The 17078-nt window shown below is 39.1% G+C and overlaps 1 protein-coding gene across 1 annotated transcript in view; it reads right to left on the bottom strand.

Moving 5' to 3' along the window:
- The window catches only part of epb41l3b (erythrocyte membrane protein band 4.1-like 3b), a 32948-nt gene extending 16925 nt beyond the window's left edge, over positions 1 to 16023 (bottom strand). Inside the window, exons 1-8 of the mRNA XM_026373841.1 lie at positions 15894 to 16023; positions 10463 to 10659; positions 7438 to 7581; positions 1942 to 2046; positions 1731 to 1773; positions 1550 to 1625; positions 1145 to 1363; positions 410 to 497 (exon numbers count right to left, since the gene is read on the bottom strand). Of these exons, the coding sequence (XP_026229626.1) occupies positions 410 to 497; positions 1145 to 1363; positions 1550 to 1625; positions 1731 to 1773; positions 1942 to 2046; positions 7438 to 7581; positions 10463 to 10648 (861 nt within the window). The 5' untranslated portion in view covers positions 10649 to 10659; positions 15894 to 16023. The remainder of the gene's footprint in view (positions 1 to 409; positions 498 to 1144; positions 1364 to 1549; positions 1626 to 1730; positions 1774 to 1941; positions 2047 to 7437; positions 7582 to 10462; positions 10660 to 15893) is intronic.
- Between the last annotated feature and the right edge of the window lie 1055 nt (positions 16024 to 17078).

Raw genomic sequence — 17078 nt, 5'->3', positions numbered from 1 at the left:
CCCCACCCCACCCCTGCCCCATCCCTTGCTCCTTCAGCACCAAATCCATGGAGGCGGCAGTGACATAATGTTGATCAGTGGTGCAGCAGAGGAATGTTAAACTAAGCCATTACTGTGGCAGCCATGATGTTTCTGAAGCAGTGGTGTTGTGGTAGCAAGCATCACTACAGACTGCATGAGTGAGATGTGTTAAAACACTGTATTCATACATACTTCATCTGTGTCAATATTAATTTATAGTAATTTCTTTGAATAGTTTGACATTTTAAGAAAATATACTTATTTACCTTATTTCCAAAAACATGCTTCTTTTACAGCTTTGTCTCCAATTTCTAAATTTAGTTTGAGGGAAAACAGACATAGCTGTAAAGTCTAAACACGGAGTTAAATGTCTGAAGTGACTTGTTACCTTAGCATGATGGAGGTCTACGCCATACATCGACAGCTTCTTGGCATTTTCCAGGAAATGTATCTCTGCTTCAGCTGGAGTCATTCCCCTGACAGACCAGAATGAAAAACATGCAGTTAGAGTAAAGCAAATAGATTTCATGATTTTACACCAATGTGAATACGTTGGTTAGAGACCAATAAAATCTAAAACAGAGATCATTTGCAGTTTTATTGTTGTTGTTTTTATGGATGCTTTTAACTGATGCTCCACAGAGCACTATGAGTGCATCCATTTTTAGCATAGAAGGCCTTTAGAGAGATCCTAATCCTGGCACTGTCACTTCTTTGCTCCACCCACAGGGCTCGACTGACTTGCTTCAAATTACAGACGAATCATTGTAATACAGAGAGAATGGGGGACAAAAGACGGTCAGCTAGATCCACTTATTGGAAAATGGAAATTCAATGTTTGCAGACATGTTGCCTTTCAAAACAGATTATTGTAACAGGATATAAACATCCGTTAGCCTGTATAAATGACCTAAAAATTTAAGGCTTAAGGGACCTGAAAAGCTTTTCCCAGAGTCAACATCATAATAGGAGCAATGCGGTCTTATACGATCTCAAAATGTTCTGGTAAAGTTAAAACTTTGCCAAAAAATGTATTATTTATTATTACACACTATTAACATAATTTATTAAATATTGTGATAATATTATTATTAGACCAATATTCTTATATGCCAAGACTAACTTGTAGGTTTTATGCAGTTCCATGACTTTCTCCTCCAGCTCTTTGGTCTGATTGGGTGCGAAGCGTAGTTCGCTGATGTAGTCACTGCCCAGTTCCTCAGGGTCGTAGTCTCCCAGTTCAGACTGCACTGTGTAGGAGCCCAGCACTGTGTGGGTGGCAAAGGAGCAGGGCAGGCGACCGGAAACCACATCATCTCTCAGCTGCAAGCACAGGTAGTACCTATGAGAGTGAAGGAGACAGAAAACAATATGTATTTTGTTTTAATTATCCACTCAAGCTTCTATTATGATTTTCTTATGCAATTAATGGAGACATTTCAAGTTTTTTTAAATATTATTTAACTGCACAATTTGCTACTTTTATTTGCCAACAATCTCAATAAATGTAAATTAACTGCAGACTCACCTTGTGATATCCTCAGTCAGTTGGGAGGGGTCTGGAGGGTAAAACTTTACATTGAAAGCAAAGTTCCAGGGACCAGCTGAGATGAAGAAATGACATTAAATGATTAAAAAGCATTGAACAATGACATGCAGCTCAACTGGTTATTCAGGACCAAGTGGCTTCAGTATATTTCAGGACTTACTCCTGATTTGCTTCTTTAGCTCCTTGGAAGGGTCGAGCCAATTCTGTGAAAGACAACCACAGACAAAAATGATTAACCATCAATGATTTGTCAGTTGAAGTGCATTTAGACGTCATTTTCTATTTTACTCTACTTCAGGTTCATTTCTACTGTCAGTCAACCAAAATGCAACCTCATAAAGTAATATTCCAATTGATGATCATTTAATTACCTTCTGATTATCTACATCTCTGTAAGTAATGCCAAAGTAGTCCTTCTCCAGCAAATTGAGATGATCACATATTTTATCAAACAGAATTTGGCCCTTGGCTCGTTTCTGTGAGAGGAGGAAAAAAAACAACATGTAACATGACAAGACACTGAAACCATTAGTCTTTTATGAAGATTAAAGTATTGTTTGAAGAATCTGGAAGTTATTTTGCACAGGACGTTTTCTAGCTCTGTTTCTTTATGTTAATATCAAAGTTTGTAAAACTCTGCCACTTTTAAATGTTGAGGATGCTCATGTAAATTATATTTGACATTTTAAACATTGCCAACAAACTGCACATACAGAACTTCATAATCTGAGTCTGTGGAATTTGCTGATGCATTTATTTTCAGGATAATTAGATGAAAATTAACTAAATCAACTGAACCTTATTTTGTGGAGCAGTAATAGGAACTTTTTTAATTAAAGTTGCAGCATGATGACGCAGCACAGCTGCGTGACAGAGCCTTTTCTCAAAGGGCTAACCCTTGAGCTACTGAAAATGTGTTTGAACAACTGGGGCACCCTGGTTCGATTCTTTCTATTTAAAGCATTGTAGTATAAATACCCCTCGGATTTCTGAGCTCAAGGTGAAAATCAGCAATGTAAGGATCGACTGCACATCTCAAGTACCGGATGTCATCAGCTGGAGCTCTGTTGTCTCCCCCACGTCACACAGTTATTTGGACAACTCACATGGGATATTTTAAGGCCTGTGTTGCCACAACACAGACATCTTCTGCCAGCACAGAGCCAAAGCCATATTTCTAAATACGCTGAAAGCGATCGTCACAGCTTATTCTACCACCAGAAGTCACAACACACCTTTGCATATGTAGACAGACTAGTACACAAACTGGATGGTTTGGATGAAGTTTACATGCATGTTGAAAATGTGCACAGCCAAATATAATCCTGTAAATTATTCTACACCCATTTGTCACAAAGCATAAACACATCCTTGGTATTAAAAAAAAAAACTCTAGAGGGTATGTTTGTTATTTTAGCCTCACAAAGCTGATGGTGGTCTAGAGTTAATGCTAAATCTCTAAAGGAATTAATGGTCATGTCACACAACTGCTGCTTTGCTGTGATAGTAGCTTCTCAACGCAACACTTACTCTGGCTTACTGACAGAGCCTCCACAAACACATAAAAAAAGGTCGTGATCTACAAACGCTCTGTTGAGGCTTCGTCACATAATTGTCTATGTAACGCGTGTAGCTGTGGAAACCAGGGTAAATACATTAGGAGGACTTCAGATACAGTGAGCTGAAGAAAACAGCAGGAAAAGTTCAACCTTAATCAAAATGTTTTGAGAATAACCAACAGTAGTAGCTGCTGCACAATTATATAAACAACTATATGAAGGAAGACTATTTTTAAATTACTTGTTCTTCAAATAGTAAAAAAAAAAAAAAAAAAGACTGTATTGACTTCTTCACACGTTTTGTTTAGTCTGACCAGTATCACAAAACCCGAAGATAGTCAGTTTACAATTACACAAGACAGAAAACTAACAAATCCACACACTGAAGAAACTGCAAACAGAACTGACAAATGAAAATAGTTGCAGATTAATTTCTGTTGAGCAACTGATCCATTGATCCCTTTATAGAATGAACATATGCATTTAAGCACAAGCAATTTCTAAAAATACTCCAGTTTTAACAATAATAACACAGTTAAATTGATTTTTTATCTCCCCACAACACCCTCTGAAGTGAAGCGGAGGAGGTGCAGCAGTTCTGTCCCACAGAAAATGATAGGAAACGATTAGTGCAGACATTTTTCCCCACGGGAGGAAATTGAGTTGAGCTGGAAAACTACAAGGTCAGGAGGATAAAAATGTCAAATCTTGACATGCTGGACTGCTTTCAAATGGGATTGGGAGGAGCGGGAGGACTCCCTGGTAATTATCTCAGGGTCCTCTGACCTCTATTGTATCAATGTGTCAGATACCATAAGCTGGTCTAGCTAGTGTCTGCTGTGTTTCACCCACAGCTGTTACATTCATACAAGTGATTATTATTCTTTTTTTTTTTTTTTTAAATCAAGTACAGATTGGTCACGATTGTGCTGTACTGGTTGTTGCTACGACAACTCCTCTTGTAAGCAGGAAACTAATTAGTCTATATTTGATGTATCTTGCTTTTTTATAATGAATGGCCTTTAATTAAAGCGTTTTACACACAAGACTAGAATTAAGTCTCTTCATACAATAGTATGAAGACACTGATGCTGTGATTAGGGGTATTGTTTAGCTACCAGCGTCACCCAGGTGTGACTCATGCCTGCTGCATCACAGCAGCATCAATTAGCATGCTCTTTAAAATGGTGCCCAATTCAGTCACAACCAAAAGAAGCAGACTAGATTTCTATTTAGAAACAGCCGTGCACGATGTACATATTATCCATTTTGTGTAATCAATAACTGCAAGTCGCTTAGGATAAAAGTGTCAAAAGACTAAACTTAAGTCTATAAAATAACAGATTATAGTCTCCCATCACAATATCTCATCGCCTCACGTAAAGATTTTTAAAAGCTTTGCATTTTTGTTCCACCAATAGACCAAAATTCAAAGATATAAATAAATAATACATATACAGTGATGCTGGGGCAGCAGCAATGAATTGAGTAGGTTTTCTAAATTTTCTATCATGGTAAACTTTGCCTTTTGACTGCTGTTGTCCAATAATCAAATTTTTTAGAATTTACTCACATTTTATAAACCTACTGACTAATTGATAAAATATCTGGAAGCTCAGCTTGTAGTTGAAAGTATCACTTGTTGCATCCCTAAATTATACAAAACAGAAAAAGCAGCTTTGGGTGTAGGTGTGTTTCTGATTGCAGAGATAACTCTGATGGTTGGACAGATAATTCAATCACTCCAGTCTTTCTTTCTCTATTGGTTGTTCCTGTGCACATGCCCACTAATACAGTGTAATCCGAGGTTAGCTCTCAGCACTGCTCTACTAATGGAAGTCAGTGTTGGGACACACTAAAGTGGGGTGAGTCCCAGATCGCCCTGGCACGGGAACAACACTAGAGATTACAGGATAGTAAACAGATGGGTTACGGTGGTTCAATACACTTCAATACGCTATTAGATGCAAAAAGACACTGTAAATATTTATGTTTACATTGGCTTATTTTAAAATATTACACATTACCAGAGATTATTCAAATGTATTGTATAAGAATAAACCATAAAGATGTATCAATTCGTTTTTAAAGGTGTCTCGATAGACTGGATGGTAATTAGGAAAGTTACAGATACAAAAAAAACGGAGCTGTCGTGTATATGATGGATTGTGATTCAATTAACACTCTATAACTGCAGCATAATTAATTATTCTTCTGGTGAATGTATTTCCTTTACCTAAAATAATTAGAGACATTCAAAAATGTTGTGTTCATACACCATTAAAAGAAAATTAAATAACATGATAAATAATTCAATAACTGGAGAACTTAGCAAGATTAAAAAATGAGATATTAGAAAACACTAACAGCTCAGATTTAGTTGCTTTAAGATTAATGTATCAATTCGACACATCAGGATTAGTTTACTCATCATAATTGGTACTACTTGGGCCATGAAATCAGTTGTAAATTACTCTTGTGGATCCTAAAAGGATCCACAAAGGAGCTAAAAAACATCTTTAATAAACAGCAAAAAGTCTGGAATAGACAGATCCTGATGCCGTTGTAGGGTTAGCTTAGCTTTTTCTCACATCTGTCTAACTGCTCATCAGGAAGAGTACCTGAAAATGATAATTGAGTGTGTTTAAAACAAATTGAAAACAATTAAGGTCTAAAGAAATACCCTACTGAGCAGCTTCTGGGGATATGTAGGAGCCAGAGTTTTTGGGAGCTTAACCCACATTAGAGATTTAAAGTCAGGATGTATTGGCTTTGCTGCATTTATTTTTCAAATCTCTCTCTTGCAAGTCCACCAACTTTATGTAAGGAAAGAACTAAAAGAGTATTTATCTGCCATTAGGTTTTGGTGTAAAAGCAGGTTTCAATCCCATGTTTTATTTATTTCTTTTCTGAGGACTATGCTTTTTGGGCATTTAAATTTGAATTAAGGATAAGGCCTCTAAGTATAGAGTATTATAAGCAAAAACTTTGGTTTAAGTCTCACTGAGACTCAGTGTGCAGCATGAGCACAATTCTGCGAGAAAAATCTTCTAAAATAACAGCACTGCAAAAACGGCATGCTCCAAGCCTATCTCAAGTCTCAGAAGTCCAGATTAACCCCCCTTCCCCTCGTTTTAAGACTCTTTCCTTGGTCACAGTTAGACATTAAGTAATCATGCCAAAACCCAGAGTAAATGACACTGATTCCCTCTAACAAATGCTCCCATTTCACAGTCAGAACCCGTCACCTCAACGTCACCAACACAGCAGTTAATCTCTGTATCTAAACCCCTGGTGGGGAGGAATCTGCTCAAAGGAGACATGAGAAGGAGGCTCTGGTTATTTCCTTCTGCCTCTTCACATTCTGGCAAAGGTACAAAGCTGAAAGTCTCAGCAAAATGTCTTGTTATGAAAGGAACATGCAAGAGTCAAAGTGGTCACATAACTTCAAATTATTCTGATTAATTCCTGAATTCATTCTGTGAAAGAAAGAGGAAGAAAGCAGCTATTATGCTGTGGAGCTCCTACACTCACATTGACAACATTTTCCTTGATTGATCGTGGGCTCTATTTGCATTAGTGGGGTTATTTGTGAGTCCTGAAAAACTAAGAGCTATAGATAATCAGAGTAATTGTTCCAGTCAAGGTTCACATTGCTGCTTTGGGAGAAAATGAATCTTACACAACATCTTGACACAATATGAATGTAAGTGTGTGGTCAAATCCACCAAAACCCTACAAGACTTATAAAACAGACTAGTCTCAAGACTACATAAAGAAGATATGGGAATCCCACTAAACAATTTGACAATGTAAATGTAAATGCAAAGTGAAATCCCTGAAATTCCTACGTCTGGGAAACGTCGTCAAAACGGCACAGTTGTATTTCAGATCACATATTTTGGCCTGATACTGAGAAATCAACACAAGTAATACGAAGAAATACAGACAGAAACTGTCAACATTTCAACACTGTCTTCCCTGTTTTGATGACTTTCCATTAATAGACTTGGTTAGAAAATGGTGTAACCATAGCCATTATAAACTGATGCAAACATCATTAGTGCAGCTGCATTTTCCGCAAGGCAATTCAAAAAGCAATGTGATACACCAGTGGCAGTTTTAATATCAAACCACTATTTAAAATGAACAGCAATTAGTGGGTAAAGTTTGGTTAGAGTAAAATAACTGAGAAACATTATCTCTAAATGAGCATTTCTCTGTGCAAATGATGTAAAATGATGCCTCTACATTAGTTCATATAGGAACAAAAATAACTCAGCTGCTTCAACCGCCTCCGTTCCTCACCTCCACGTTGAGTGTGTAGTCGGAGCCATCCAGCAGGGTGACTTTACACTGCATGATCTTCACCTTCTTAACTCCTCTCAATGGAGACCTGGAGAGACGACTGGTGGAAGATCTGTGGGACACCTGATCCTCTTCCTGCGGCTCCTGAAAAAAAAAAAAAAACAGAACTGTCAATTAACTACAATTTTCTGTATGTTATTTTTGATATTTTGTGCTTCACCTTTATTTATTCAACACAGTACAGCTGTAAGTCAACACTTCCTGTATTTGACTGACTGAATATAATGTAAAACGTAAAAGTACATAAATGTGCCAGAAGTTGAGCAGTATATCTTATGGAAATCCAGCAACAATGAAGATCACTAGGCGTCTCAGAAGCTATGGCAGCTCCTGGGCCCCTTGAAAAGAAACACCATTCTCTAGTCCTAACCTGCACTACCCTTAAGATGACCCGACATAATTTCAAGCTGCGTTTAACACCTCCTCCCATCCAAGCAAAGATTAAATGTTCAGCAGCGTGACTCAGCTTTAAACGTTGTAGCTTCTTAGGCTTTACCGTCATGACCAGCCACTGGCCTGACAGGCAGTTTTTCCTCTGCTATTCTAGCTAGACCCGCTCAGATGTCCAGCTACCATCACCATCTTTACCTAACTGCCACCGACTACCCTAAATGTCAGTTACTTAACATAGATGTCTTTGATGTCTTTGGCAAAACCACCAGTTGCGTCACAAGTCCAATACCTAAAAATAGAGACTGGGATCCTGACTGAAGTCCCACTGAGAAGAGGTAGAGGTGTTACCACCATTATGTCTTAAACAGAGAAAATCCAATTTTCCACTTCAATGAAAACAAAGCCTTCCTGACTAACTTTATGCTGAAAAAGAGGCCAGTGGCTCAGAGAGATTGTTCCTATTTACACATACGTTGACAGATTTAATTCCCCTTTTCATTTTTACTGTCTCTAGAAAATTTCCTGTCTTTTTCTTTAGGCTCTTTACATAATTTTAATCTTTCAGTGTTGCTCATGTGGGCCACTTCTCCCTGTGGAACTATTCATGTGTAGTGCTTAACAATGCAAAAGCATGAAAATGTAAGTGACAGCATCATTTATTTATTTTTTTTTACATCTGAGTATTCCAGAAATACTAAAAGGACATACAGTATTTCAAACATTTACTGATTATTTGAGTGGCAGAAACAATTAACACCACAATAAAGACACTGTAAACAGAGGCCACTTGATTTAGATGCCGACTCTTCTGAAGCATGTCTTTCTTAGAAAGTGTGGTGTTCGAGTGCTGTGATGTCTGTCATCTATATTGTGACAATTCACACAGCTCCGACAACGGCAGTGTGTGTCATCCATCATCCTCAGTGTGACATGATGAGAGCTGTTTAATGTAGCTAAATGCAGTTAAAGTGATACTGTATGGGTCCACTTATCATGTAGCACCTTAAGTGATGTAACAAGGTAAACTATACAGTTAAAACATTTATATTTTCAGCCACACTAGTGGTTGACCCAAACTGAATTTCATTTTATACAGACTTATCACTGTCTCTAGTAGATGAAACCACCTTTGAGTGTAAATCTAGCACCATGGTAAACATAGATGTTAGTATGCTCATGTTGGCATTTAGCTAATATAAGCACATAGCTTCTACCATAGTCTAGTTTTTATGAAAACTATAACTACTAACAAATGTAAAGCAACTCCGGAAACGTGTACTTTCTAGCTGGCCAGTTCTGGCTAGAGGCATGCATCAGAGTGAGCAATAAAGATAAATTATATGGTTAATTTCATATAACCATGTAGCACATTTTCAGGAAATTTAATTCAAAAACTGTTAGTGGATAAAATAACAAGACAGGGAGGTCTGAATATGACTAATAAATTTAATAAAATACCTGAAAATCAAGATACTTAATAACATTCACAGTAAAATATAATATAAATCTAATATTTTTAGGGAAGTGAAGCAGACCTGATGCAGCCAATTATTTTTAAATCAGATACTATTATCATTGAAACACATTTTGCTATATCGCTCTGTGTAGGACCTAACAAATATATCCATTGCCTCATTCTGTTTCTGCTGCTTCATTACATGACTTACTCATTACGATTCATGTGTGAACTCGTGCTCTATTTCTCCTCTTCATCAGCCATTTACATACTAAGTATTTCCACATCACGATAAAAGCCACAACGCTAGGTCAGCGGAATCAGGAGCCAGAGCATGTTGAAATTGTATTTACATTCTCAAACGTGGCAAATCATGGCAGTGTTTTCAACTTTACAACTTTGATGCTGGATGTTTGTCGAAGATTAAATCTTGAATAATAAATAAATACTAAATTGGTGGAGCTTCAAACTACTTTTCACACCAGGAAGAGTGTCTACAGTCAAACTTCAGTCAAAGCTGCCCCTGCTAAACACCAAAAGTGTGTCTTTAAGTCTTTGGTAGTTGAGTTAAGCCAGAGGCCTCAAACCATAAACCACTAAAAATCCTGAGGTTTTACTTTCAACTAGCTAGCTCAATCCTCTCAACATTCCCACCACTGTATGATGTTCTGTCAAGACAATTAGCCGACATAAGTGCTGGGAGTCTAAACCTCATTTCCACAATTAAAGCACTGAGCACTGATGAAGACAAGTTTACTTGTAAAAGGATGTATTTAAAGCAGGGTTGTAACCACCACCGAGGACACAAAGGCCATGTCGTCAGCATTTTGTAGGCCCACCCCTGTTAATTTCCATTTTTCACACAATGGCACAATTCATTCAGGAGAATAGTGGACTGTAAGAAACATTTTCTCAAATCAAGTCTAATTTAAAGTGATGTACGGTGTTTGTTATTATACCAAGAAAATCCAACTAACTAAAGTGTGTTTTATAGGCTGGTAAATTATGAAAAGACATTTTAAAAGATAAATTATCATCTATGATATTTAGTTCATTATCTGTGACAACTGAGTGGATATTTTCTAAACCAAGGTGCAGAAACGAAGAGAGGCTGACCTGTTCTTTCCTGGCTGGGGTGCTGTGTCCGGCAGCAGCGGGAAGCCGCACGGGCTGGTTCTGAGGCGAGGTGGGTTCGGCGGCTGCCTGACCCGGCTGAGATACTGCTTTGGCTTTCTCCTTCTCCGGCTCCTTGTTCTCTTGCGGCTGCTTGGCCTCTGCGTCTGCGCCTGTTTCAGTTGTCATGGTAAATCACGCTGGAGTGGAGGAAAGGACAGAATGAGATGAGTCAGCTGAGTGGTTTTGAATTGATCTACTGCCACTTTTTCAGCACTGTATAATGATAAGCTTCCCTCAGATGCAGATATTGGGATATTGTCTAACAAAGGAAAATTGAAAATAAATATAAGTGGCATACTGAAGTCCCTTTTTAAATAATCTCAGTGGTGGAGCTGATAATGGAACTGTAATATGCACAAATTCTACATGTTTTCTAAAAGCACAAACTCTCACACACCGTTTTATTTAAGGCTGAAACTGAAATTTTTCCAACATTTCTAATTTAATTAACTGTTGGTTATTAAAAGAAAAATGTAGAGAAAAAAGAAAAAAGATGCCGATCACCCAAGCTGATGTCTTGCTTTGTCAAAAACCCAAAGATATTTTTACAGAGGTAGAGAAATGAGAAAAGCAGCCGAAAAATGTAGTGCAAATGTTCGGTTCCCTGCTTGCAACATGATTAATTTGTGTCTTAATAAGCGATGTCTTATTTGGTTTGACCAACCCAAATATATGCAATTTGTATTTTTTTTTAAAAACAACTCATAGAAATGTCAGCATTTTTGTTTTTACCAAAAACATATTAATCATTAATGAGTTCCTCTCAGTTTCTTTTGTTGTCTCTCAGTTCCCCTGCTGAGAAGCAGCATACCAGTGACACACATGGCCCCAAGGGGCTGAATGAGAGGAAACATCTAATGGCTAGTTTTGCCAAACAAAGATGACAGATTACACTGGGGGCCCCTGTGCTAACTATACCCACAGGCTTTGACACTTGGATGTGGGGTTTAGAGGGCGTGTGCGCGGCCGAGCATGCTGGGCCACTGCTGCTGAGAACATGGGATTTGTAGTACGGTTGTCATTCTGTAGTTGGCCTGCTTCTCCCTGAGCTCTATTTATAGGAGCCTGTTTACTAGGATGAGATGGTTCAGGAAAGGATCTCTGACTTCCAGCCGTGGCTGGTGACAGCAACCTCTGGATCAATACAGCCGACGCTGTGGGATGAGGTGATCCCCAAATTAACAACTGAAACATCCACATTACAGAAATGTGGCACTCAAACACACAGTACAGAAAAACAAGTTATTGATCATTTTGTAAATGTCAGAAAACTGGTTTATTGAAGAACTAAATTTGGCCACATGCCCAGTTCCTTGTGTGCCTTTATCAACAGGAGTCAATGCCTTTTATTGTGCCTCTGTGTTGTTTTGCTCATCTTACACCTTCTGTAAACCGACACGTTACATTGAGGTGAATGTTTTGTTGTCTTCAACTGAATCCATTTGGTAAAATATCATTAGTAAACGAGGCAAACTAAGAGAATCTTTTGTGTCACTATTATGAAGTATCAGCATTTATTCAGTTCTTGAGAATTGCTTTTTGAACGCTAAAGGGAAATTCATCATAGTTAATGATCAGTGGATTTGAATCCCTAAGGAATTACATAACACTTCAGATCAGAGAACGGAGAGCTGTAACTTTTTAAATAGATCAAAATGACGTTCAGCAAATCTGGATTTAGAAATGAGTCACACCACTTTCATCTTTTTTGTTTTTCAGCATTTCTGTGTCAGGCACATTAAGGATCACACAGAACACACGATTGTGATCAAACTCTTTTAAAAATTAGCTTCACTAACTACAGTGGTTATAAAAACACTATAAATATGACAAAACTGGATTACAGTCTTGAGATAACTGATTCTGAAAGATTGTGGTGCCAAATTCAACCACATTTCAGAGAAATTCTCTCTGCTGTGACTCAGTAATCAGCTGACAGCCACCCTTTGCCTTTTCTCAACCCTACTATGAAACATGAGCTATGTTACGAGGGAAGGAAAGGGGCATCTTAACACCATAGAAATAGAGGAAGAATACGTTCAGTCACTGGTGACAGGCACTCTTCACAGAGCTACACAACAGCCCACACAGTAGCCTTGTGTGTGGCCCTCACCATGAACTGGTACATATATTACTCATTCAGAAAGCTGTATTCACAACTCATTTTGTGCCTTCACTTACTTTTAGTGTACAGGAACAGATGACGATTGCACAAGCACAGCTTTGTCATATTAACTGTAAGATTTAGCTAAAGGCAAAGTATTTTCAATGTAATCAAATACATTTGTTTTTGCCTCTCTATGGCTGATTAATGTTGTGCAATAGATAAACTCCCAGGTCATGATAGCTTTTATAATTGTAGTTATAAACAGCTATTGTTTGGCAGGTTTGGCATACTGAAAGCCCAGGTTTGACAGCATTTTATCAAGTCTTTCGTGATTCTTATTCAACATTTTCAGTAAACTAAAGTAAAAAATAACCACAACGAAGATAAGTTTAATTACTTTTTGTTGAACCAGAACACAGTGCAATTAATGTCCAAACTAAAAAAGCAAAAATGCAATACTTACAGATAGAAACTTAAACTAATGTAATGTCACTACTAAGAAAGGGCAAACAGTAACTATCTATTTGTCAGCCTTCGGACACAGAGAAGAATAATTCAGTCATGAACACTCCCTGCCCCTTTCTTCTTCTTAGCATAAATCAAAACTAACCCACAGTTTATCAAACTGGCTGTCTGCCGCAGAACAAATTAATTAAATCAGAAATCAGACGTATTGGTGACACAACCCACTGCAGTAGCTGTTCTTGTCTATGCTAAAAGCTCAGCAGAGGCTTTTTAGTACGTAGCCACATTACATAACTGATTACTGACACTAAATGATGTGATGCTGCCCCATGCATGCAAACCTCCATTTTAAGGTCCATTTGTCAATGTAATGCACACTGTTGGAAAGTGGCCTGTGCACATAGTGTCTCAAATACACACACACAAGGATGGGGGACTGCCATCTGTGCTAAGTGCTATTGACTGGAGAATTGCACAGCTGGCCCCTCCCTGCCACCCCTGCCCTCACACTCATAACCCCACTGGAGACTTATGGAGGTTATGTGGAGAGGAATGGTTGGCGTTTACTGACAAGCTGAGACCCCTTCCAAATGGGTCTGCTGTGTGTGATGTGGCCCTTCTGCATGGCTGCAGGGCTGACAGCTGTCACACACAAACCCACCTACTGTAACGGGACACTGTGTAGCTGGTCTGGCCACTCAAATGAGACACCTGTGCCGAGGGGTCACAGATCCCCGAAGAGTAACTTCAACAACTCCTAAACAACAAACAAAATGAGCTGTAGCCAAACAATGTCCTTCAGTATTTTCAGACCCTTCATCGGTGTCAAAAACATTTGTCATGGAGAGGTTCACCTGTTGTTGACATATGTTGTTTACAGGTTCATGAAGAAAATTACATCCAGATGAGTTCATAATGAAAATAGTCTATAGTTGAAAGGCCTGGACTTTTCTAGACCTTTAACGCCTCAAGCGCTAAACTGAACTAAACAAGAAAGACTGGAATGGACAGAGCTAAAATGCTGGACTGGATGGAGTATTTCCAGTCCATCTAAACCCGTTTAACAAGCAACGCAACAAACCAAATGTTTATCTGACTCCTGGTTTTTCAGTAAGAAAAGCAAACACGTTTAATCTGGCTTCAGACATCTGCAAAACGCTCTAAAGTAACATTTCACAGGCCAGCACAGCTACAGAAAGTCCTGCTCTTAACAATTCAAGAAATTCAAACAACCCAGATCTGTTTTCTACCTCCGTGTGTTCGGCCAGAACATTCTCCAGCTCTGACACAGCACAAAGTGTGAAGACACCTCTTGCAATGACTGTTTCATTTATAGTCACAGCAACTTGAGGCCAACCCATGAAAACAACATCCAGTTAACATAAAAAATTATTTGTCCACTACATTTGAATCAAAGAACGGAGAACAGGATCAAAGAATAATACATAATACAATTAATAATAATACATCCTCACTGTCATAAATGTGGGACACTGCATTTTTCCCCTATGGGTTCCTAATAATGTGGTGAGGTTGAATGAGACATTCATTTCAGCCACACCTTAAACTATAGAAGTTTTTCTTAGACCTCTGTGAACCGTCTGGAAACAGTATCCTAACAGCTGAAACTGAAATGTCTTTGTATGTCAAGTAGTTTAGATATTTGGCAGCCGTTTCAGGGACACACAAAATAATATTATTGAGCCCTTACGGAGCAAACTGAATGAGATAACTAAACAGACAGGCGGATCCCATCAAGGTGACTCCAAACAGAGAGCAATATTGCTAAAGGCTGAAAGAACCAGTTTCAGTAGGAATGAGGTCAAATGATTATCCTCCTAGTTAATGATCTGGATGATTATATTATGCATATTTGTAATATGCGTACCACAACAGCCTTAAGCTTCAAGTGATAACCATCAAGTTAAATGTTTGGAGTCAGGATTAAACAGTGCAGACTGTAAAACAATTCAATTTAAGGATACAATGTGCACAAGTTGAAGTAAATTCAGGCTACACTGTGAAGTCCTGCAAACAAGGCCCACGATGCTGCTGCTGCCTCTCTGAGATACTGCAACAACAGCTTGGAGAGCATCTTAATTAAACTGTCAGTCTCCGGCCATTGCATACTCGGTGCCTACGAGGATGTGAGGATGCTGAAAGCAGATCCAGACCGTGTCTCCCTGCCCCTAACCACGCCTACCGCACTGCAGATCAAAAACACCCAAGTATGTCGTCTTAACCTCCGACAGCGCAACAATGTCCATCCACAAACTGTCTACAAATGTGTCTGTCGGTGACTCAGCGCGGACAAAGCGATGGTTTAAAGCGTGTGAAAGCATCAATAACGTGACGTTTCCCCCCCCAATTTTCCACTTTGAGCCTCTGGACTGGAGCACGTTAGCTCACTGGACCTGGTTTTCCTTGAACCCTCCAGCCGAGCTTTTGACTTCTCAGCTACAAAATAGCCGCTGCCGCTGCAGCTCATTCAGCAAATAACACTCCGGACCGCTACTACGTTACGGAGCGAGAGGCTGCGATGCAGCACACACGAGGCTGTGAGCGATGTTTCTGACACCGTGAGCCACGTCCACTCGACTTTTCCGCCTGAGTGAGGACGGTGGAAGTGTATTTTACTGGTCATTATCTGTCATCGGCCGCGGGTGGTGTTGTCAGACGAACATGGCAAGAGGAGACAAGAAACCGCGCACTGCACGAACCGGGAAGCGTCAACATGTCTTGGAAGAAAGCCTCGGCGCAAAATAAGGAGAGAAAAGCAGCAAAAGAGAGGTTTATTACCAGGTAGACCGTCCTCGTTCAGCGGGTCGGGGGAGTCGTAGTGGGCTTCTGTTTCCTACCAGCGGTGCTGCCCTGCTGCAGTTCCCCTCTCCACCAGCCTATCAGGCTCCGCCGTGCAGCCGACAGTAGAATTGTGGGATATCGGTGCAGCCGGGGAGCACGGCACAGACCCCCCCCCCAGCACGTGCACGAGCACACGTGCACGCGCGCACACATAGTGCATGGCAATAAATTACATTGAGGTTCGTTTTAATGGAAAATGAAAGTGCAAGTATAGTGAAGTAAAGAGATACTTGCAGGTAAACTCTACTTGCATACTGCTAATGTATGAATGAATACATCAATTGTATATTGTCGTATGTCAACATTATTATACAGTAATAACAACTGCAGCTATGCCCAGCCTGCTTAAGACACTAATACAGTCAAAATGATGAGTCAACAACTAAACAGCAGGTCTATAGATAATAACAGTCAACTATTTTAGTAACTTTTCAAGCAGAAATAGACATTCACTTGTTCCAGCTTCTTGCTTGAGAGGCTCTGCTGCTTGTAAATATATCAGTAAACTAAAAGACATTTTCTCCATCACAGAGTAGAGATCGGAATAATACAAATTAAAGAGCGCATTGTGCCTTTGGTTCTGTTGTGGTTCCAACAGGGCAAAGTGATCCTAGACCCCCCAAAACCAGAGGAACCAGGCATATGTAATTTGAGGAACTTTTTACTTCCCTACATTTAAAATACATTGGATTTGCATTTTAACTTCCCTGCATTTATCTGACACCTATTTAAGTAGCTTCGTCCTGACTCGCAACAATGTGAAAACACTTCATGTGTTACTGCATCAATAACAATAATTCAGTAATATAAAACTGACAGGAGCCATTCTGCAGTACTGCATAATGAGCACTTTTCCTTATGAGTCATAAAGTTGTACTTAAGTCTACATTCAAAATACTGCTTAACCTGTAATTATTCTTGCATTGAGGGACTGCTGCACTTCAGTACATGATCTGAATGCTGCTTTTGGTTATCTTTAACTAAACTGACTAATCTGAGTAGGGGAAATGTTGTTCTTGAACTTCATATAGACTTCTCAAAGACCTAATCACACAGGCGAGAGGACTTCATAACATCCTTCAAAATGACAGACATAATACAAGTGCACGCATGAACACAACA

Source organism: Anabas testudineus, chromosome 17 (genome assembly GCF_900324465.2).
Source record: "Anabas testudineus chromosome 17, fAnaTes1.2, whole genome shotgun sequence".
NCBI classification, from domain to species: Eukaryota; Metazoa; Chordata; class Actinopteri; order Anabantiformes; family Anabantidae; genus Anabas; species Anabas testudineus.
Note: the sequence above shows the minus strand (reverse complement) of the source record. Positions and strands in the feature narration are given on the sequence as shown.